This window comes from Candoia aspera, chromosome 1 (assembly GCF_035149785.1).
Source record: "Candoia aspera isolate rCanAsp1 chromosome 1, rCanAsp1.hap2, whole genome shotgun sequence".
NCBI lineage: Eukaryota > Metazoa > Chordata > Lepidosauria > Squamata > Boidae > Candoia > Candoia aspera.
In genome coordinates, this window is record NC_086153.1 from 7,865,430 (window position 1) to 7,881,529 (window position 16,100).

Genomic DNA, 16,100 nt, shown 5'->3' on the forward strand with positions numbered 1-16,100 from the left:
CCCGCACTACCTGCTACGTATCTGTGTAATGCCTTCCTTGACACCATCGAAGTTTAAGAACTTGCCTTCTGCTCTAAAGAAGCGACACTGCCCTACATTTCTACCCAGTATGTTCATCACCTTATTGAATTTTAATGAGAGATGAGCTGTATCCAAACTTGTCTGGTCCCCTGATGTTACAAGGACCTTGGAGCATGTCTTCATTTCATAGCTATCACAGCTATTTAGAATCGACTGCAATTGCTTCAACCCACCAAACTTATTCATATCCTCATCACAATCTTATCTTTAAATTAATTGCTTTTCTGCACTGGCTGGTCACCTTGTGACTCGACTCTTCAGTACCACACCCCACTTGACTCTCCTTTCTTGCTGATACTGACTTTCTTTTGTAACCTCCCCAACCCCATCTCCACTTCAATTGCTAGGCTATTTAGTCTTGCATTTCTTTCTCTTTTTCCCAAGAGACAAACATACAGTAATTCATTAATTCATTTCAAGATTTGTAAGGCTGCCCAACTCAGACAGTGTGACTCCTGCTTACAATGTAAAAGTCAAGGTGATTGCGGTTCTTGGTAACTGCATCTCTGCACTTTCCTCAAAAGTGGTTTGCCACTGCTTTCTCCGAGAGGTTTCAACCCCCCAATCTGGCCTACCATCCTGGGATTTCTTGGTGCTCGCCAGTTAAGGGGCTGGCCTTACTTAGTTCCTGAGATTGGCCAAGGTTGGCTAGATGCTGCCATCTGCTGAGGGAGGAGACCTCACTTACAAACCGAGATTCAAATGCCTGCAAATTATTTGGGGGGGGGGGGCTTTGGGACAGGACATCACATGGCTCCCACCCCAATGACCTTCCAAAAGTCTTTGAAGACCTGGCTGTCTCCCAGACCTGTGGGAGAAATGTTGAGCCCTTGCCCTGTTTATTTTTTTCATTATATATTATCTTTTCCAGACATGGGGGGCAGGGGGGGTGCTTAGTTTTATGTTCCTTCCTAATTTTTAAGGAACAGACATCTGGAGTCAGGAGGCTCTAAAATAATAACAATTATTTAATATAATAATAATAATGATAATAATAATTGATGCAGCAAAGATGCTCTACATGGTGAGGAGTATCTGTGAGACTGAGGGACTTTTGTACAAAGGAAAGGAGTGGTTGCAAGCTTCACTCTGATCTGAGAACAAATCTTGTCACTTGCTCTTTTGCAAAACGATGAAAGCTTTCCCCAGCAATACAGAACAAGCTTCCTCCATCTCAAGGTAGGACACTGCCTGGCTGTTGGTGGGAGAAGTTTCATTTCAGAGCCCAACAGACAGACATAAAGCAGAAACCAAAGCAGCAGCTCACGTTCTCACCTGCCGAAGGCACGGGAAGACGACGTAGACCCCAAGCGCCCGGGAAGCTGCAGCTTTCACTAGAGGATTCTCACTGTGGTTGAGTCCAAGAAGGATCGTGATGCAGAGGATCTGCTTGTCATCCTGCAGAGAGAAGACACCCCTTCAGCACAGCAGAACAAAACTCAATCTACTAAAGCAGTGTTTCTCAACCTTGGCAACTTTAAGACGTGTGGACTTCAACTCCCAGAATTCCTCAGCCAGCATGGCTGGCTGGGGAATTCTGGGAGTTGAAGTCCACACGTCTTAAAGTTGCTAAGGTTGAAAAACACTGTGCTAAAGGGTTTCAACCCCAGGATTATCAATGACTAAATTAAAATGCCAAGTATAGAAACTGAGGTAGGGCCAAAGGATGGCAAAGCACTGTCACAGTGTATCCTTCTCAGAGTGACTTACTGGGGGAGTGGGACAGGGAGCCAGAAGCACTGTGGTTCCAGACAGATATAGCTAGCTACCACAGCTTTGGGATCTTCAGAACCCAGCAAGATATGCTGCAGTTGCAGTGAAGATCAGTTTAAACATCACAGCAAAGAATGCTACAAAAGCTTGACCATGGGTGAAGGTAGCATCTAAACTTACAAGCAAGGGTAGATGAACAAGTGGGAAATCAATATTAGGAAGAGGGTATGCCCATCCAGCTTTGTACTAGCCATAGTTTGACGCTACTAACAAGTACAGCGGTGGCTACACTTGATCTTCATACTGTCTCATGGAGGTACAGGTGAATTATGGAGCTGAGCTGAAGGAAACGAAAATACAGACCACCAAATCTTTTATTGAATTTTGTAGGTGTGGAACTCCAATTTTTTTTTTCTTTTGGCTTGTTAGTGATTTCCCATGTAGTCTGAACTGCATCAGTAATGTAATTGGCACCCATATTAGAGTTAACTATGTTTAAGGCACTTGCCCAACAAACAAACCCCACTTACTACAAATTGTATCCAACCATGGTTTATTACACTCTGTAAATGTGTTTGGGTAAGATGGAAAGCCAAACAGCATGACTTAATGTTGTATGCAAACATGCTCAATGATGTAAAAGACGGCAGATAAGGACAAATGCTGAAATCCACGGATTACAAGTGACCTCAGATAATGTTCTCCATGACTCAGCTAGAACTTTAAAAACTATAAATTACACTTGGAACGTGGAGAGTTGCCTCCAGCTGTGGAAGCAGAGTACCAAATTAAAACATAATCTTTAGTAGAACAGGCCAAGAATTCTTGGATGACTGCACTCATTCGAAGAATCAGGGAGCCTCACTTCCTGAACAGAATCACCGCTCCTGTTAACAAAGCTTCCCTTTTCCGATTGCCCATCTTCCCATACTACTGAGTAGTTGACCAAACAGAAAGACCATCACATAGCTTGTTCTTGTTCATAGTTTGAGAAGAAAGGGTAGACCAGATTATCAACTTCTGGATATGCAGCACTTCCTGCTAATGGTAATAACACTACACTGGCTGGCTTGGGCACATTTTGGTTAGTATGTCACAAGCAAGCTAGGATCTCTAATATAAAGGAAGTGGGCCTTCTCTGCCATGGCCCCCGCCCTATGGAACACTCTTCCCCCAGAGGTGAGGCAGACCCCCTTTCTCCTGGCCTTCCAGAAAGGGGTAAAGACCTGGCTCTGCTTGGGGCGGGAGGAGAAGTAATCAATCCTGGGGGAGGTTAGCGCCCTAAGAGGCCCCCATGAATTCATGAATCTAAATTAAGAACTTTTAATATCCCCATCTTGGATTTGATATTTGATATTTTTATTTAAGAGGTACTATTTTTATTGTATTTTAATCTGTATTTATTTTTAGTTTTACTGTGAACCGCCCAGAGTCCCTCTTTGAGGGAGACGGACGGTGACGAAATTTGAAATATAAATACATAAAATAGAGGCTAGCCTGCTAACCAGCATACTGTAGCCCACATCCTGTCAACCAGGGGGTACACACAGTACAAAGACAAACTTAGGGAACTGCATCTCTTAAATGTTACCTTCTGCCTTTCATTTTTTCCTTAAAACTTTTTACTCCTTTTCTATTCCTTACCCAAGGATATGTATGCAAACAGAGAGACCGGATATAAATCAAGCAATAATACCGGTTCACAAAAGGAAGTGACTGTATGCCATTTTGCCAGCTTCAGTCTCAGCGAGCAGCTGCGTCTGCCAGCCAAGCCAAACAACATTGACTTATCAGTCTCAAAATCTTGCATTTGCAAAACAAGTACAAACACGGTTCACAGCAATGCGCTTACAGGGAGACGGCTGAAAGCTTCTGGCAAAATAGAGGAGAGGGCGTCACAAGTGCTGGTCTGGAGGGTTGGGTGCTCGGAGTTTTGGAGGGCGGCTGGCAAAGGTCCATTCAGCATCCTCGTCCAGAATGTTACAACCTATGCGGGGAAGAGAGAATCCTTGTAGTTTCACTCACAGTGAGCTTTTTTTTTTTTTTTCCACAAATGAAGTAAGGCAGGAGCTGCTCTTTGCAAACATGGAGAGCCTGCCATTATCTCTTCCTCTTCCTCCAGAAAATGGCTTCAGTTGTTTTTTCAGGGCAAGACTTGATTCCTACTGATTTCACGGAGCAAATTATTCAACCAGGCTTCACTGGGAGGAAAGCAGGATCATTAACTTTTGCCTTTCTTCCTTGGAATTGTTTTCCATTCCATCTGCCCTTTCTAAGAACTCAATTAAGGGCTCTGGTTTTCTTGATTCATCTTTCCTGAATTTTTATCCTTTCATCATGATTTATCGGGACACCTTTACTACCGATTGTTAATGAAGCTACCTTAAAAAACATTTTCAGCTGGAGATGGTGGAAAAATGTTTTGAATTAAAGAAAAAAATAGGGCACAGAAAATATAATACCATAATGCTACAATACATACCACGTCAATGGGTACCCGTTGATCTGGAGCAGCAACTAGGTTTGGCTTGTACTGCTGTATTACACCCACTCCAAGTTCATCCAGAAGCTGCCAGAAGCAAGAAACAGAAAGGAATATTATGGATTTGTAAAACAAGATACCACAGGGATACAGATCTACTGTATACAGTATACACATCACAATGTAGTTTGTTTTAGATTCATTTATTCAACCGTGGCTTATGTAGTAACTATAGCTTAACGTGAATCCCCTTACTGCTAAGTTTTCCTTCCTTTTAGAATAAATCAAGGAAAAACAAACAGGGCTTCTGATACATTCCCTGTTGGTTACTTTGAAACGTTCTCGTATTTTTTGTATTAATAAAATTTAATTGTGGTGCCTAAATATAATTTAGGACTTCAAATCACCAAATGAAGTCACTGAATCCCAAAAAAGGTAATTTTGAATCAAGGCATTATTAAATACAATCTGGCACAGCTACTAGATTGATTTTTTTTTTTAAAAAAATCATGTTATGTTTTTTTAAATAAGGATTTCCTATAGGAGACTTTTTTTTAATCAACAAGGAATCAATATTGCTATAAACTAAATACCACTCCCATAGAAAAGCACTAATAAAACAAAAATATTTTCTCCAAAGCTTTGAATGGACATTAGGACTTACTTTTGCCCCATGGAGCTGGAGAGATGGATCTGCTTCCTCCATGCATTTACAAGCCACTTCGCCAAGTTCTAGCAAATAGCTTTGACAGAGGGTAAAATAGCCCTTGACAAGCAATGCTAAAACCTATGGGAGATTGAAGCAGAGAGGGGAGGGGAAGAAACATGATGGGAGTTTTGATATTGGATAAGAAGCTTAGCACATGAAAGTGAACGGATCTAAACTCTTGTCTAAATGTTACAAGTAGTCCTCAATTTATGACCACAATTGGGACCGGAATTTCCATCGTAAGTGGTGGAGGTTGTAAGTCGAGTCACCACATGGCCGGACCCGATTTTACAACCATTTTTACAGTGGTCGTTAAGCAAATCCAGCTTCCCCAATTGGCTTTTTTTGCCAGGAAATGGCAAAAAAGTCACAAAACATGATCACGAGACCGTGGGATGCTGCGACCAGTCATAAATGCAAGCCAGTTTGCCATGCACCTGAAATCAGTCATGTGAACACAGGGGGGTGGTGTGACGTTTTGCGATCCTGAAGTGTTTTACAAGCCGTAAAGCACCCACTCTGAGGCTGCTGTAACTTTTTCATTTTATTGTAATTGTTAAACAAACGGTCATAAGTCAAGGACTACCTGTATTGTCAATAACAACTGTTATCGTTGATGGCTGCGGCTTTTTCATTTTATTCTTGTGGTACTTTCTTATTTTTATTTTGAATCATTATATTAATATTTTTAACTGTGTTCACCACCCAGTGTTGTTTATTCGAGCTGGGCAGCCACATAAAAGCATAAAATAAAATAAAAAATAAAATGAAAATTACAATTTTTGTCAGCTTTATTATTTGAAACATTGAAATAAATTATCCAGCATATTAAAGGTGAACAGATTTACTGTCACCCCCTGCGGGCTTTCAAATGGATTAATCCGCAAACTGAACACTATTAAGGATGCACCCCAGAGCAAGGTTATACTATTCAGTGCAAAACTTAAGTTAGGAAAGTGATGCTAAGAAGGCAGCATTCTCAGTTGTAACTGTCCTCGGAATGGTTACTGCATCTCTTGAATAATTTTGGGATTTCCAGAGCAATGTTACAGATGATCGTATTTGTGTTCCAGGACTCTGGGCCTACTGATTTTTCTTCTCTCTCTCTGTATATTTATAGATATTTTTTTTAAAATCTGTTTAATTGGGTCCAATTCTCATAGACTGCCCGGGCATGTCCCTGCAGTTTTCTTGGCAAAGTTTTTCAGAAGTGCTTTTCCCTTGCCTCCTTGCTAGGGCTGAGAGAAAGTGACTGGCCCAAGGTCCCCCAGCTGGCTTTGGGCCTAAGGTGGGACTAGAACTCACGGTCTCCCAGTTTCTAGCCTGATGCCTTAACCATTACACCACATTGGCTCTCTTACTTATACTTATTTGTTTATTCGTTTAGTCGCTTCCGACTCTTCGTGACTTCATGGACCAGCCCACGCCAGAGCTTCCTGTCGGTCGTCAACACCCCCAGCTCCCCCAGGGACGAGTCCGTCACCTCTAGAATATCATCCATCCATCTTGCCCTTGGTCGGCCCCTCTTCCTTTTGCCTTCCACTCTCCCTAGCATCAGCATCTTCTCCAGGGTGTCCTGTCTTCTCATTATGTGGCCAAAGTATTTCAGTTTTGCCTTTAATATCATTCCCTCAAGTGAGCAGTCTGGCTTGATTTCCTGGAGGATGGACTGGTTGGATCTTCTTGCAGTCCAAGGCACTCTCAGAATTTTCCTCCAACACCACAGTTCAAAAGCATCGATCTTCCTTCGCTCAGCCTTCCTTATGGTCCAGCTCTCGCAGCCATATGTTACTACAGGGAATACCATTGCTTTAACTATGCGGGCCTTTGTTGTCAGCGTGATGTCTCTGCTCTTAACTATTTTATCGAGATTTGTCATCGCTCTTCTCCCAAGGACTTATACTTATAGACTTAATTAAACTACCAACAAAAATTAACTATGTATCTGACAACAGCATAACCTCCTGTGGGCAAGATTAATTCCCTTGCTGCCTCAAAGTTTCTTTATTACCACTCCACACCATCACCAGTCTGCCTGTTCTGTCAGCAGCCAGCCAGCCCTCTCTCCGTATCTACATACCTGCAGTGCCTCCAGCCGAACTGGGGAGGGTTCGTACGTGCTAACAGTGGACAGGCAGCTGGTGTCACTGTCCGAATAGCAATCTTCCCGGGGCAACACAGCCAGAGAGATGCAGAGGCGCAGGAGCCAACAGGGCTCGGCTGGTGCCTTCTCCAGGCCCTGTGGTGGCTCTCCTGAGACCAGAGTGGGTTCTCTGCGCCATTCGGGTGCGCTGGGACGGAGCAGCAAGATGGATGTGCCATCACTCATCCCTGAGGAGCCAGTCTGCTGCAAAAGGAGACGCACCTCGGGCAAAGGGGCTTGAGCCGATACAATGGAGCCTAGCAGCGTCAGACTTGACACTCGAACATTAACATCTAGAAACAGAAAGAGCACAGACTGCACACGTGAAACACCTCTTCTAAGCCAAAGAAAGATGGCACCATAATACATCATGGGATTCTGGAGCAAGGGAGCAACTGCTGCTGATTGGTTAAGCTGCCCTGATGTCACAGAGAAGCCTGGAAGACCAAGCCCATTGCCTGAACCACTTGAGAAGGGACACAAGAACCAGAATGGGCCTCAGAAAAGAAACAGAAAGCACTTCCAAGGATGGGAACTGTGAAAGGAGGAGTGAAAAATGGCACAGTTCGGCGAAAGAGAGGGAAAAAGCAGCTTCAAATTAAGCAGCATTATTCATCCTACTTTTGCGTATTGTGGTTCCACAGTCAACATTTAGCAAGGTCTCCCAAGCTAAAGCTGTCCTTCCAGCTCACAGAATTTCAGCTCCATGCAGAACTAACACTCCAGCTGGCCTACATCTTCCCTATCTTTGTCACAGCAGGTTTCCCATGAAACTCCTGGCTGAACTGGGATGTAATAGAGGGAGGAGTGCTCAGTTATACTATTAATTCACACTTCCTTCCCAACAGCAAGTTACTCCATTTTAAACCATAATGCAAAAAGTTTGCTTGGTACCAGAAACAAAGAGATGATGTTCAGCAAAAACAGACACGAAGCAATGGAAAAGCTGTTTTGCAGGGCAGCTGCATGAGGCTTCGTGGGTCCACGTGCCACTAATTATTAATATTACATGAGAGTTCCCCACATCTGCACAACTTTACCTGGACAGCACAGAACCGTGTATACAAGATCTAGCCAATTTCATAACAACTTCTATGGAGTCACAGAGGTGCATAGATTATGTGCTGGCAGTATTCCTGTGGCTTTTGAAAGGACAAAACCTGTGCTCTCAATCCATGAGCAAAACCTCCACGAACAGATGGAATAAACCTGTGGGACACCACCCTCAGATGCTTCTGTAACTGCAACACACAGCATTGCTTCATCCAGAACTTGAAGCTGGACAGCCTTCCACAACATGTTTTACTGCAAATAACGCCAGTAACAAACCTGATGCACCAAGGACAATACGGAACACTGCATACCTTTATGTTTAATGTATGGCTTTATCTGGTTCCATGCTCTTGTCAGCAGACCAAGCTTTAAACGGCTGTACGGTACATTTGAGACCAGATTGGCGAGGCACTGTCAACAAAGATCAAGCGGTATGGCAGAGGGATTAGGATCTTACACAGTGGAAGTTTCCTGTTTTCCTTCTCCTACCCCGCCTTCTTCCTTTGGGGGCATGTCCGTCTAAGAGCATAAGGATGAGGGTGAGGACTGTCCCTTTCTTAATCTGTAAGTGCTCTGTAAGCTTTTCCAGCTGAAGTGTAGAATGTTAAGTGTTTTAAATGCCTAAAGAATAATGAAGAGAGCCAGTTTGCTGCAACAGTTAAAGACCCCAGGCTAGAGCGCGTGAGTTTCAGTCTTCCTTTAAGCACAAAAAAAAGGCTGGATGACTTTGGGCCAGCCCCGCTCTCTCAGCCCTAGGAAGAAGGAAGTGGCAAACCACTTCCAAAAATGCTGCCAAGAAAACAAGGGACTTCTCCAGGCAGTCACCAGGAGTCACAACTGAAGATGTGCATACGCACGCACACAATTGTCTGGAGGTTACATGAGTTATTTCCACCTCCTTCATGGAGGGCTCCAGGCTGGAGGAAATTGGATTAACAGGCCGTGGCTAGGAGCTCTGCAATGCCACTCCACCACAGGAGGAAGGCAGTAATTATTATGCAAGAGAATTAAGACCAACACTTGCCATTAACTTTGAATAATCTTTTATGTAAAAGAGAGCCTCAGTAGTGTTAAACGGAGCTGTAATGATTAGGAGAATCTACATGAAGCCATCTAAGAAAAGTTCTACAGAAATGTTCTCATGGATAGTAAATATTACTTCTACATCTGTCCACGTGTAGACGGAACTAGCAGCCCCAGCAGTATAAAAGCAACTTTCAGACAAACATTTACCTTGATTATCTGGGTGAGGATTTGGGACGACGATGTTGGTGTTGCCACCAAAGCCAACAGCAGGCAGCGGTGAAGTTCTCGAATGCTGGACGCGATGCTCACCGAGAAGGGCGTGAACGCTCTCTTGTGATCATGTGCATCTTCCGCGATGGACAGGAATTGCTTGGAGCCTTCCAAAATGGCCGAGAGAACTTGGAAGGCACAGGCCCGTGTCTGCAACCGAACAAAAGCATTCCAACAGTTCAGCCTAAGCACCTGGTGGACCTGGAGTATTTTCTACATCATTTCTTAGGGATACCGTTGGAAGTCCTGGCTGAGCTGTGGAACACCGAGATGGCCTGGGCAGTTGACATGCTTGGCATATTCTTTCTCTAGCAAGAGTTCAAGTAGCTCTTTGGTGTACCAGGGAGCTGAAAGCAGTGAGACAAGAGATAAAGGGCCGGAGTGCCAGTGGAGGAACTGGACTGAATGGAGGGTGGGGCTCCCTTCAAGACTCATATCCAATCCTACCCTGCTGCAGTGGGTACATGGAAGAGGGCTTACTTCTTTGCCTCCCTGATGTCTGCTCAACTGCTGTGAGCAATTTTCATTGTTCTTCTCAGATGAAGTCAGCTGGACCCACCTCAACCTAGGTTCATGAGGTTGTAATCCTGGCCAATGCTTGCCCTGTTCATATGGTTTCTTGCCAGCTTGCAGATCTCAAGGACACAGACAGGTCATGTGGAAAGATGAGGATCAAACGGGGACTGGACCCCTAATCACGAGAGATTAATGCCTCCTTAATGAGGGATGTGAAGGCAGTTTTACAATTTCTATTGAGGAAGTGCCCTCTGCACCCACAGGATCTTTGGAACTACAGACTAGGCTCAAATCTTCCATTCCTGGCTGAGATTATTGAAAAAGATATTATCTGGATCCATTTCAACTGGGGGTTTGCCTCAGATATGACACTGATATAGTTTTGGTTGCCATGGCGGGTGATTTACACCCAAAAGTAGATTGGGAAAGTTTTTCCTGGATTTCTTGGTAGCCTTTGAGACCATTAACCGTGGTATTGTTCTGGACCATTGCAGCGTTCTGATTCTTCCTGTCAGAGCACAACCAAAATGTGGTACTGGAAGATGACTATTCAACATATAGGTCACTGATGCACGATTTGTTTAACTCAGTATCCCACAGCTGAAATTAAATCCATATAGAATGAAGGTGATGTTGGTAAAGGAAAAAAAAAACAGCCTTAAGGATTGGTTATTCTGGATGGAGTTACACTCCTCATGAAAGAACAAGTTTGTGGTTTGGGAATGTTTCTTGATCCTCAGCTGTCCCTGGACTTGAAGGTGACAGCTGTGGTGAGAAGCACATTGACAGAACTACAAGAAACGTGTCAACTGCAACCTTCCTGAGCATGTCTTAGTTATCCAACCTTGATTACATCCCTCCCATGTCTTGCCCTGCTCCTATACGTAACATGCCCCCCTTGCATTAGTATCCTGATTGCTGTGTCCTTCCCAGTAGCCACAAAAAGGTTGTCTATCCCAGATTAAAGAATGAGAGCTCTCACTAGAAGTCATCCATCCATCCATCCAATTTCTAGGCTGCCTGGCCCCAGAATGACTCTGGTTAACTGCACAGTTAAAAACAGATAAAGATGTCATAGAAGAAAAGAACAGCAGTCACCCAGAGAGAGCAAATTTTTTTTTTTTTTTAAAGCATACCATTCATCCTAGGTTGACTTAAAGGAACTCAACCTAGACCAACCCAAGACCTAGGGGGAAAAGCCAGGTTTTTCAGGCCCATTCAAAGGTGGGTAGGGTAGGGGCCTTAAAAATTTCCAGGAGGAGGATGTTCCAAAAGGTAGGCACTGCAAGAGAGAACGTTCACTTCCTGGGTCCTGCCAGATGACACTACTTAACTGATGGGACTCAAAGGAAGCCAAGTCTGTTGGATCACAAGGGATGGGTAGGCATTACAAAGATAATGAATTATCTTACCTTTGGTGAAGGATCTTTTAAAGCAATTGTCATCAAAGACACTGTCTGTGGACTTCCTATTCCAGGTACATCTGGGATAAATGCTGACCAGTAACCATAGAGGACTTTCTTCTCTATGGATTTCACAGTGGAAAGGAAGCAAGTTAAAGCCCCTTGGCGAACTTTAGCTTGGAAAGACCTTGCATAAAACAAAGACAAAATGCAAACAGGCAGAAAAAACCAATTTAAGACCTTAAATAAATGGCATTGCCGTATTCATAAAAGCAGGGGGTGGGGTGGGGGGAGTCTGTGATCTTCCATGTCTGCTGGACTGCAACTCTGGTTAATCTGAACCACTGGCCATTCTGGATGGAGCACACTGAAGCTGGAAGACCTATCTCTAGAAGGCCATCTGTTCTTCAACACTAATGTTCAGCTTTCGAAGACAGAACTATACACAAAATGAGAAGATTAAAAAAAATGCTTTCTGAATACTAAGACCTTTCATCTAGTGCAGTGTTTCCCAACCATGGCCACTTTAAGATGTGTGGACTCCAACTCCCAGAATTCCTCAGCCAACATGGCTGGTTGGAGAATTCTGGGAGTTGAAGTCCACACATCTTAAAGTGGCCATGGTTGGGAAACACTGGTCTAGTGTGTTTTCCTTATTCAGCCAAAGAAGATGCAACACCTTAGCATAAGCTTAAAGTTCAAATAGAGAAGACTTCTGGGCAAAGTTATTAATTTTGTACTGGAAGCTCAAAGTGACATATCCAGTACTTCCTCCTCCTATTTTTCCCCACAACAGCCCAGTGAGGTAGATTGGGGGAAAAGAGTGTGACTATATAAATAAAGTGAACATATAAATAAAAATATTTTAAAACCATAGAAATATTTTTGGAAAAATATAGAATACACAGTATACTAAATTATGAAATATTCTTCTGTGATTCTCAAAACAAACATTTCCTAACATGAAAATAATCCAACACTGATGTGCACTCAAAAATTTGAATGTCGAGCCCATAGTCCAATAAGGGACTTGGGGAAGTAAATGATTGCAGAAGGTGTGAATAACTTAAGTATGCAAAACTGCTTGTGAATAGGGCACTATCATGTAAGTATTCCTTGAGGGGAAAAATTGGTGCTGGATGTATTTATGAATCATTTTAAAGCACCAGAAACAGTTAAGCTTCCTTTTTTTTTTCCTTAAAAAACTCCAGGCTATCGTAAAAGACAAGCTATTTTTCAGGATAACAGAAGACGGAGAGGGAAAGATAGTGAGTGAAGATAAACCGGACTGAACAGATGGGAAAGAATTATCATCAACCCCACCCCCCAAAAAAGGAGGGTAAGTCAAAAGAAAGGGCACCTCAGCTATATGAAACTACAGGCAAAAAAGAGGAGCATCAAATTTAAGCTCAATTAGAAGGCTTGAGATCTCTGTGGCAAAAGATCTGGGCCAAGGTTCCCCAATCTGGTGCTGTCATCAATTGCCAGACACCACCTACTGGTTTTATTTATTTGAATGTTCATTGTTTATGATGATTTCTGTTGCCATGGTCATTTTGTTTTTATGGATATAAATTGCCATGTCTATTTGAAGCTGGCAGTATACAAATTGTTGCTGTTTATTCGTTCAGTCGCTTCCGACTCTTCGTGACTTCATGGACCAGCCCACGCCAGAGCTTCCTGTCGGTCGTCAACACCCCCAGCTCCCCCAGGGACGAGTCCGTCACCTCTAGAATGTCATCCATCCACCTTGCCCTTGGTCGGCCCCTCTTCCTTTTGCCCTCCACTCTCCCTAGCATCAGCGTCTTCTCCAGGGTGTCCTGTCTTCTCATTATGTGGCCAAAGTATTTCAGTTTTGCCTTGAATATCATTCCCTCAAGTGAGCAGTCTGGCTTGATTTCCTGGAGAATGGACTGGTTTGATCTTCTTGCAGTCCAAGGCACTCTCAGGATTTTCCTCCAACACCACAGTTCCAAAGCATCTATCTTCCTTCGCTCAGCCTTCCTTATGGTCCAGCTCTTGCAGCCATATGTTACTACGGGGAACACCATTGCTTTAACGATGTGGACCTTTAGTAACCCATAAATACATGGGGGGAAAAAAACCCCTCTCTTTGCTCTTCCCAATACTTGTCACAAACATGGGCAGGGGAGGGGGGAGGGAACTGAAGGAAGAGAGTGAGAAAAAAATATTTCAACAGCTCTGCTTTTGTGCAGCCCTCATGTTAGACGGAATTCAGTAACACAGCTGTAAAACGAACACACTTCAACGCTGTACATGTGGACAACAGAGGGGGTAGGGAGGTTGTGATCACAAACCTTGTTTTGCTCTGCATTCCACCTTCAGCATCAGAGTATTCTGAGTCACTGCTGCTGATTTTTTTCCAGCCAAAAGCGTGGGAAGATAAATGATCCTTCACAAGGGAAGCGTATTTGTCACTCGGTGCCCGATTTGAAATCTTTGAGTCCTGATCTTGCTGGAACTCTTCCCGTAAAGTGGGTTTCTCTAGTCCATTTCCTTCGGCACCTGCTGGCTGCTCTTTTGCCTCTTCTTCCAGCTTCCCCTTCTTCTGTTTTCCTTTAGGCTTTTTCCTCCTGTTCTGCTAGGAAGAAGGAATTATACTAACACAACGATTTCCAATTAAAGACCTTATACAACAGTCATGTTTAATCAATCCAATCATATAACATTCTTTTGAGTATTAGCACAGAAAAGCCTGCACGTGATTTTCTCTAAGCATCAAGGGATCTATCTCATCTTAAGAGGCCCTGAACACTTGGTATCTTTGCCCAAGGCACCATGTGATTTAACAGTGCTTCCTGCTCAGGATTTAATTCACAATAAAACTAGTATTTCACAACAGCTGGTTTGGAAATCCACCCTGTCCCATTGCAGACCCTCTGCTTGGCAAGCAAAAGCTTCCAGTTCAAATCCCTGGCATCTCCCGAGAGCAATGGAAAATTTCTGTTTTAAAATATGAAAAGAAGCTGTCAGCTGGAACACATCTTCCCCTCATGGCCTGCTGCCCTCCAGATGTGTTGAACCTCTCACCCCCAATAAAAACTGCCACTGACTAGAGGTTATGGGATTTAGAAGTCCCACATTTCTGGAAGCAGCAACGAATGAAGGCAGGTGTACCCTCATAAACAGTGGCTTTTCTCCAGAGTTCCCTGCCTCTTCCATGCATTGCCGCAATCTGCCTTTATCACAACACTACAGATCTTTCAAACAGACAAAAACAGTACTCAGCTTGTGCCCAGATGACATTTGAAGCAGCTACGGTTTCATGCACAATGCACACAAACAACGATAAAAAAGTTTACCCCGCTCAGTTTAACACTGTTTGGTTCCAACTGCTCTTGCTCGGTCGGTGGCCTGCTGTCATACTGAGGAAGGAGTGCTGGGTATAGGATGCCGGGCATTTCTATATTCACTCCAGGAAGCCCATGAAACATGCATTTCTAAAACCATCAAAGAAAAATCCATCAGTACCATTTTCTATTTAGTGGCAGCAGCAGCAGCAAGGAAAAACTAGGTCTCCTGCTTTTTTGCGAAGAACCTCTAGTCACCCCACTGAGCAGCTGCTTTTGTCTTGCTTTGAAACAAGCTTTGGCCCATTCAAACTCCTTACATTATCCCTCTCAATAAACATTCCTAGATTTATTAAGGTAACACAGCTGCAATAACATTTTACTGGCCAGCATAAAAGTGACTGACTGTGCTCCCAGTCTCAGAAGTTATGGGGGACTTAACACAGATTTGAAACTCTATGAGCATTTGTGCTCTAATGGCCTTTTTTTTTACTTTGTTCACCAGAATATAGTACACCAATTCAGATCATGTACAAGGCATTCTGTATCAGCTAGCAAGGAAACAAAGAAACAAACTAATCTATTATTTTTTATCACCCTTGGGTATCATAATTTTATAGTACAAGATGTAACTATCCTAAGTAATAAAAATCCAACGGAAAGGTTTTCCCAAACTGATCAGAATCCTTTGGATACCATGGGGTATCCAAACTCTTATTAGGTGATCATTTGTTCATGGTAACACAGGGTTCATTTGCATTTCCAAAAAGCACAGCAAATTAGTCTTCGTGTACATGGTAGCTGAATTTGCACATCACACTAAATCATGGTTTGCTGAATAAACCATAGTGACTTGGGCCACACCCATAACTAAGCTAAAAATCATGTTGTATAAAGAACATTTATTAGACTTACACACATTGGGTAAAGCCCAAACCACAAATCATAGTCTGGCTTAAGGTGACCTGTGAAACCAGCTGTGAACTATCTTTGGACATTATTATGTACTATGGATTATTGTGACAGATGTCAATCTAGCTTCCCTCATTGTTCATACACAGTACACTACGCGCACACACCCAGCCTGGCTTTAAGATTAGAAACTTTTATTACTATTAAACCACCCAGGGTCGCTCTTAGTGAGATGGGTGGTGACGAAATATGAAATATAAATAAATAAATTTTAGAGTTACCTCTATTCTGTGTGTTAGCCACATTCAAAAGTGTGGATAAGTTTCCTAATCCAGGATTTGAAGCTGATTTGTTTCAAACAAACATAGATACTATTACTCTCATTTTAGGTTTCAGCAACAAACTAAGTTGCAAAGTACCTAAAACAGCAGTAAAAGTTCCTGAACATTTCCTCGCAGCCATGCCAAAAGAAAAACAAGGC

General features: G+C 43.1%; 1 protein-coding gene across 3 annotated transcripts in view; it reads right to left on the bottom strand.

Annotated features, from left to right (window-relative positions):
• The window catches only part of HEATR6 (HEAT repeat containing 6), a 33,587-nt gene that overhangs the window by 9,340 nt on the left and 8,147 nt on the right, over positions 1–16,100 (bottom strand). For 2 of the 3 annotated variants that reach the window (XM_063296798.1, XM_063296815.1), the window contains 10 exons: positions 14,720–14,857; positions 13,715–13,998; positions 11,406–11,583; positions 9,415–9,627; positions 8,493–8,592; positions 7,066–7,421; positions 4,941–5,063; positions 4,277–4,363; positions 3,647–3,781; positions 1,357–1,479 (listed from right to left, as the gene is read on the bottom strand). In XM_063296798.1, coding sequence (XP_063152868.1) covers positions 1,357–1,479; positions 3,647–3,781; positions 4,277–4,363; positions 4,941–5,063; positions 7,066–7,421; positions 8,493–8,592; positions 9,415–9,627; positions 11,406–11,583; positions 13,715–13,998; positions 14,720–14,857 — 1,737 coding nt within the window. The remainder of the gene's footprint in view (positions 1–1,356; positions 1,480–3,646; positions 3,782–4,276; positions 4,364–4,940; positions 5,064–7,065; positions 7,422–8,492; positions 8,593–9,414; positions 9,628–11,405; positions 11,584–13,714; positions 13,999–14,719; positions 14,858–16,100) is intronic. The other variant, XM_063296806.1, reaches the window with a different exon arrangement.